At 41.6% G+C, this 7264-nt stretch overlaps 1 gene segment (V, D, J or C); it reads left to right on the top strand.

Annotated features, from left to right (window-relative positions):
• Window positions 1-2802: 2802 nt before the first annotated feature.
• LOC101011800 lies at window positions 2803-4241 on the top strand. The segment is given in 3 exon segments: window positions 2803-2920; window positions 3005-3328; window positions 3871-4241. Coding segments are annotated over 3 exon segments (531 nt in total).
• Window positions 4242-7264: the final 3023 nt, after the last annotated feature.

Here is a 7264-nt window from a genome sequence, read left to right as displayed (position 1 = left end):
ACGGTTTATCTTCTCCATGGACACCTCTGTCAGCCCGGCGCTTCTGCAGATCAGCAGCCTGAAGGCTGAGGACACAGCCGTGCATTACTGTACAAGAGACACAGTGTGGAAACCCACATCCTTAGAGAGTCAGAAGCCCTGAGGGAAGAGGTAGCTGTGCTGAGCTGAGGCAGTGGTGCAGCAGTTTATCTTCCATATGATCTCATTTTGCATCAACTTCCACTGTTATATTAGCCATGAATGTGGTATAGACAGATGCTCCTAAGAGATCCCTAACTTGCCCATTTTGATGGGTTTTCCAGAAGACGTGAGAAGCCACTTTGTTTGCAAAGCATCCCAGGCCATGCCCTGCTCCATACATGAGTGCCCATTTCCTGGTCTTTGGTTAACTGTAAAACGCTCATCAGTGCACCTGGGCTAATTTCACATCAGGTAGAGGAATGTGTTCTAAAGGAAAGCTAAAGTTGTAATAGCAATTCCTGCTCAATAACCTTCAGCTTCTTTTTTTTTTTTTTTTGTGACCCATCAACTAATTGCGTTAGATCAAGGTTCTCAATGGGAGTTTCTAATAAGTATAAGGGATGTACGGAAGTTCCCTAATTAAAATAATACAATTGTGAACACAACCTCAGTATTCAACCATGTCTCCACCCTTCACACCCTTCACCACAAAGGAATTTTCATCTCTCCTGGAAGTTGGTTTCATTTTGAAATTAGTGATTGTTTTTCATTTTAATATCTCAAGATTATCGTATGTGACTATTTTATCAGAAAGTGAGTTATGGGAACTTGAACTAAACAACTGAAAACAAATTCACAACTAATTAAGCAAGATGACAGAAGGTGATTGGCTCCAGGCTTTGATAATTCAGCAGTTTATGTACCCAGACTTTAAATTTACCCATCTTCCTGTTACCTTCATGGCACAGTCAACTCTCATTATGAAAGAAATGGTGACTGCATTCCCAAGGGTCACGCACAGTTACAAAAATAGACTGGCTAAGGTGAGGAGTTGATTGTTTAAATTCCCGTTTGAAGAAGTAGAATCAACTACTTTTCTGAATGGCTCACAATGACTCCAGCTCACTCACAGAGCTCAGACAGAAACCTCACTTGAGGGTGGGAGCTGGGCTGCAGAGGGCACTCGGTACCCATAAAGGTGAAAATGAGCTGTCAGATGGAACTTCCCTGTCACCTCAACATGGAATTTATTGTTTCATTTCATTAGCACTCTTTACATAATGGTTCATTTGTTTTGGTCTGTTCATTACTTGTATTTTTCAAAGGAATCTCACTTGAATCTTTACTCTTTTGCATTTTGTCTCCAGGACAAGGTTGGGAAGTGTTACCTCCAGCATCATAACATGATCTAGTGACCTGACACATTTGTGGCAAAGAATACCTACAATTCAGAAGCTCTTTGGTTTTCTTTCCATGAAATAGAATTATTTCTTCTGTTCTGTGTATGAGCATATCCTAGCAATCCTGTACACACCCACATAGATGTCTACAAGCCTATGAATTATTCTCTGTAAATAAAAATTTATCTCAAATTCCCTCAATGTCCATAATTCTCCTGAAGGTGAGGAAGGTCTTTCTGGATCTGTTTAAACAAGATGTCCAGAGACCACCTGGTAGGTAAGGGATTCACCTGGCTCTGGATGTTGGCTCTGTGTCTTTCCCTCTGTTGTCCCACAGGTCAGCTCACTTGTTCAGTCCTAACAAGAGAGCCCAGGTTTGTCCTGATGTTGAAACACACCCAACTTCTGATGACTCTCCTGTTACCCACATCCATGGAGATAGATTATTTATTATATAATTCACCAAACTAATGTCAAATGCCCAAGTTGCAATACCGCAAACTCTAAGGTATGTTCATGCAATTCAATGAAGGAGAAAGTCTTTCAGACACAGGTGTACCTGAAATGATAAATATGTGGGTGAGGACTCTGGGCTTGAGTGTCATTGTCCAGCCATGTTTTAGAAGTGTGACCTGTCAGGGAAGAACCAGAGTTCCTTGTGCTCTCAGAGGGGAGGGCTCACAGATGTCCTCTCTTGTTCCCAGGAAAGGCAATTGCACTAATCTTGATGATGAGACTATGCTCCTGTGCTGACCTAGTATAGTTTTTGATTGAAATTGTCACTGTGATCCCCAAAATGGATCTATTCACACAGAAGTGTATAAAGGTCAGACCACATTCTCAGCATCACACATTGACACGGCTGGAGATACGTCCCACTACCTTCTCCTGAGATTGCAGACAAAATCCTAAACTTCAAACGTTCACAAAAGGGAAGGTCTCAGATTTTTTTTTTTTTTTTATGATGCACTCTCTGGGACAGATATATTCCCTCTAACCATGATGGATATTCTGAATTACAATAAACATTGCATGGATGTAGGTTTATATAAATTCACTGTGACGAATATATTTATCTGCTGCCCTAATATTTTGAATAGAGATTTGACAATTTAGATAACCTGGATGTTTGGTTGGTTTCATATAAATCTTCACGGGTAGAACAGCATTGAACCTATTCCAAAATCTGTCCTCGATCCATGATCACACTCATCTCCCCGACCAGCTACTTGAGCACATCTCCCTACCTGGAAGCAGAGGAATCTGGGCTTGATGAGGGGAGGCCCCAGGAAGAGAACTGAGTTCTTAGAGGCAGAGCCAGCATCCTCCTCTCAGGGTGAGCCCCAAAGCCTGGACCTCCCTCATCCGTTTTCACCTCTCCATACAAAGGCACCACCCACATGCAAATCCTCACTTAGGCACCCACAGGAAACCACCACACATTTCCTTAAATTCAGGGTGCAGCTCACATGGGAAATGCTTTCTCAGAGTCATGGACCTCCTCTGCAAGAACATGAAGCACCTGTGGTTCTTCCTCCTCCTGGTGGCAGCTCCCAGATGTGAGTGTCTCAGGGGATGCAGATATGACGATATGGGAGGCTGTCTCTGATCCCAGGGCTCACTGTGGGTCTCTCTGTTCACAGGGGTCCTGTCCCAGGTGAAGCTGCAGCAGTGGGGCGAAGGACTGGTGAAGCCTTCGGAGACCCTGTCCCTCACCTGCGCTGTCTATGGTGGCTCCATCAGCGGTTACTACTACTGGAGCTGGATCCGCCAGCCCCCAGGGAAGGGACTGGAGTGGATTGGGAGTATCTATGGTAATAGTGGTAGCACCAACTACAACCCCTCCCTCAAGAGTCGAGTCACCATTTCAAAAGACACGTCCAAGAACCAGTTCTCCCTGAAGCTGAGCTCTGTGACCGCCGCGGACACGGCCGTGTATTACTGTGCGAGAGACACAGTGAGGGGAGGTGAGTGTGAGCCCAGACACAAACCTCCCTGCAGGGAGGCGGAGGGGGCGGGCGCAGGTGCCGCTCAGGACCAGCAGGGGGCGCGCGGGGCCCACAGAGCAGGAGGCCGGGTCAGGAGCAGGTGCAGGGAGGGCGGGGCTTCCTCATCTGCTCAGTGCTCTCCCTCCTCACCAGCACCTCAGCTGTCCCCAGGGCTCCTCTTTCTTTGATATCTGTGGTTCTGCTTCCTCACATTCTTCTGCCAGAAAAGAAAGGAGGAAGGCACATTTTCCTCTTACAATTGAGGTTTCACTGATTACTAGAAACTTTCCTACAAGTTCCGGCATGGCCCATTATTCCTTAGTGATTAAAAAATATATATATATTCTAATGTTTCTCACCACCTCTTGGTTTGTGTCATCAACTGAATTGTGCCCTCTTTAAAATCATATGCTGAAACCTTAAATTCAATGGATCTATATTGGAATTTTAATGATATAATTAAGGTTAATTGTGGTCATAAGTGTGAGAACCTAATGCAATAGACGTGCTGTCTTTATAAGAAGAGGAAGAGACACCAGAGACCTCTCACTTTTCACGTGCACACAGAGAAGAGGCCATGGGGAGACGCAGTGTATTAGAAGGTGGCCCAGTGCAAGCCAGGAAGAAGCCGCACCAAGAACCAACCCTGCCAGCACCTTGATCTTCAACATTCAGACTTCAGAATTGTAAGAAAATCAATATTTGTTGTTTAAGCCACCCACTCCGTGTTGTCTTCTTATGAAGACCCAGACAGACTAATACCACATAACTCATAACTCTGTTAGCGCTGTCCCCTGGATGGAGAATCAGCCCCCTGAGGCTGGGCACATCTCTCAGATTTCTACATAAAGTATGCAAAAAAATAGTAGCTGTGGTATAAAAACTTGTCATGTCCCTGTTGACCAATTTCTGGGCAAAGTGTTTTAATGAAGCCCCTGGGGCTTTGTCACAAAAGTTGTCTTTTATCTTTTCTGAAGACCTAACTAATGGACAATGGGTACCAGCTGGATGGAGACTGACCACTGACCATCTTCTGCTGTCTCCTTAGTATGCCACAGAAAACGACACCAACATTACTCAATGTCTTCAACTTTCTAAATTTGCACTGAATCTCTTGCTAAATGAGGAGCTACATGAGGTCTGAGATTTGTTCCCTTCTTCCCAGTCTTCCTCAATTACCAAGGGCAGAAGAGACTTTCAATGAAAATTGGCTGTCAATGCCCTCAACACCACATCACTTTTTAAGGTCCAGGAACTTTATTTGGGGGATAGTGAAATACACTTTTAAATGGAAAGCCCTAAAGCACATACAACAGCTGAAGGAATGGCCACTGTGCACCTGAAGGCTGATGAGGCAGATGGTAGGGTCCCTTCCTCCAAGATGTTCCTGGGTGTGTGATGGTTGGATGCCTCATACATATGGAAATATGGACTGGGCTGAAGTAGACACAAGGGCCATATCCCATAGGAAAACAAGAAAAGAACAGATGGGCATCCGTGAAGACAGGTAATTAAATTTGTTGAGTTTAAGATGAAATTTTTTCTGAAGTTTCTAATGTTCTTAGCTAAATATGAATCTTTTCAACAAACTGAGAATTAAAAGGAGAATGGAGTTAGAAGATGAGAGAGAAAAAACGTCCTGAGAGAGCAGAAAGAAAATTCACACAAAACTATCACATGGCAGAGGCCAGAATGGAGCTGATGCAGCTATGTCATTATTCTGCAGACCTAGTTGAGACCCTTTGGTGTTTAAGGCAGGCCCAGTGTTGAAGAACTCCTTTAGCTTTTGCTTCTCTGGGAAAGGTCTTACCTATCCTTTATTTTACAAAAAGATTTACATGGTAAAGTTTCTTGGTTGGCAGAGTTTTGTTTGTTTTTCAGTTTTTTTCCCCGAGCAATTTGAATACAGTCATGGGCCACCTAACAATGTTTCAGTCAACAATAGACCACATATATGTTTGTGGCCACATAACATTGTAATACCGTATTTTCACTAAGGATGTTCCATATTTAGATGTGTTTATATAGAGAGATACTTACCACGGCGTTTCAGTTCCCTGCAGTGTTCGGTGCAGTAACACGCTATACAGGTTAGTTGTCTGGAAACATTGTGCTATTCCACATAGTCTATGTGTAGTAGGATATTCCTTGTAGGTTTGTGTAAGTTCTCCCTATGATGCTTGCACAATGATGACATTGACTGGAAATACATTTCTCAGAAATAATCTCTATCAATAAACCATACATTATCTAATATAATTCCTCTCCATTCGGAACTGAAAATCTTCTGCTGAGAAATCTGCTAAATCTGCTCTTTTACTTTCTGTTTTCAAAAACCTTTCCTTTAGCAATGTGGTTTCAAACTATCTCTGATTTTTCTCATTTGGTTTACCTTATTTAAAATGTATAGAGCTTCATGGATGTGGACGAATATTTGCTTCTCCAGATTTAGAAAGTTTCTATGCTATTACTTCTTTAAAAACCTTTCTGCCTCTTGCTCTGTCTCTCTCTGTCTCTCTCTCTCTGTCTCTCTCTCACCCTCTTCCTTCACTACCCCTTTTGTCTTATCTTTGCATAACTCCTCAATGCATAATTTCATTTTCACTGTGCTTCCTGACTCATAAGTCTTTAACTCTTTTTTCTTTCTTTCATTTAAGTTGTTCTTCTCTGTCTCTACTATTTCAAATGACTGTTTCTTCTATTACTTGATCTAGTCTGGTCTAAAATCCTCTTAAAAATTTTGTCTGACTTATTGTATTCTTCAGCATCAATATTTTTCTTTAGTCATCTTTTAAGTGTTTTATTTCTATTAAAATTCTCGCATTGTTCTTGCATGATACCACTAGCTCATTGAACATGTTTTTAACGTTTACTTTAAATTTTCTTCCAGGTAATCTATATGCTTCCTTTTCATTGATATCAGTTTCTAGATCTTTATGTTGTTCTTCTGTTTGGACCATGTTCCCCTCCTCCTTCATTTTCCTTGACTGTCTTTGTTGCTACCTGTTCATTATAACAAAAGCCACCATACACTCTTCAAAGACGAGGCTTATAGAGATCATCCTCACCAATCAGTCCAGGCAGTAATTTGGGTCTCTCAAAACTTCGTAGTATTCAAACTTCTGTCTCTGTTCTTAATGGTCCCTGGGTTTTAGAGGATGATAGATTCTGCCAGAAATCACAGGTAGGGGAGGTAGAAACTATTTATTCAAGCAGCCCCTTGAAAATTTGGACCACTGGACAAAGTTTTATTATTGATGTATGATTCATCAAAATAATGTTAGTTCAAGCTTCTCTCAACCAGTCACTAAACATTGAAATTTTATCATTTGTTATTTGAATCTGGGGTTTATTCTTTGAGTATTTAGGTAAAATTACAAACTAGTTTAAATCTGCCTATTTGGCAAACTGATCTGTTGCTGAATTTCCATTTTCTGTGTTCTCTCTGTGCATTTAAATCTAAATCTGTATTAGACATGCATCTAGAATGTGGAAAAGTGTCTTAAAGTTCTTTAATTTATTTAATTTAATAGAGTTTCCAGAAGATGTGAACATCTCCTTTGTTTATCAAACAACTGACTATTGGTCAATAGTTTCCTCTTTAATTTTCCTCTCTCCTCTCACATTATCTATAATAAGCAAGGAGAAATGAAGACACACCATCGACAGTTTGCTTAGACATCCCACCACCTAAAATTCTAACTGTCACTTACTAATTCTAACTTCATCCAATGTAACATAACTAAGATATAAATTCTATAACAAGGTACACATAGTTTCCAGTTCTAATACCACGTTTGTGACAGAAACAAAGCAGGTGTGCTCTCTGCGAGGTGGTCATCTGAGGTCTGAGACGAGGGGTCACACAGGTATTTTTATATTTGAGGGTTTGGGCAACAACAGTGGTAACAATTC

The sequence above is a fragment of the Papio anubis genome, chromosome 7 (assembly GCF_008728515.1).
Source record: "Papio anubis isolate 15944 chromosome 7, Panubis1.0, whole genome shotgun sequence".
NCBI classification, from domain to species: Eukaryota; Metazoa; Chordata; class Mammalia; order Primates; family Cercopithecidae; genus Papio; species Papio anubis.
The sequence above is the reverse complement of the archived record's forward strand: the minus strand, read 5'-3'. Positions and strand labels throughout refer to the sequence as shown.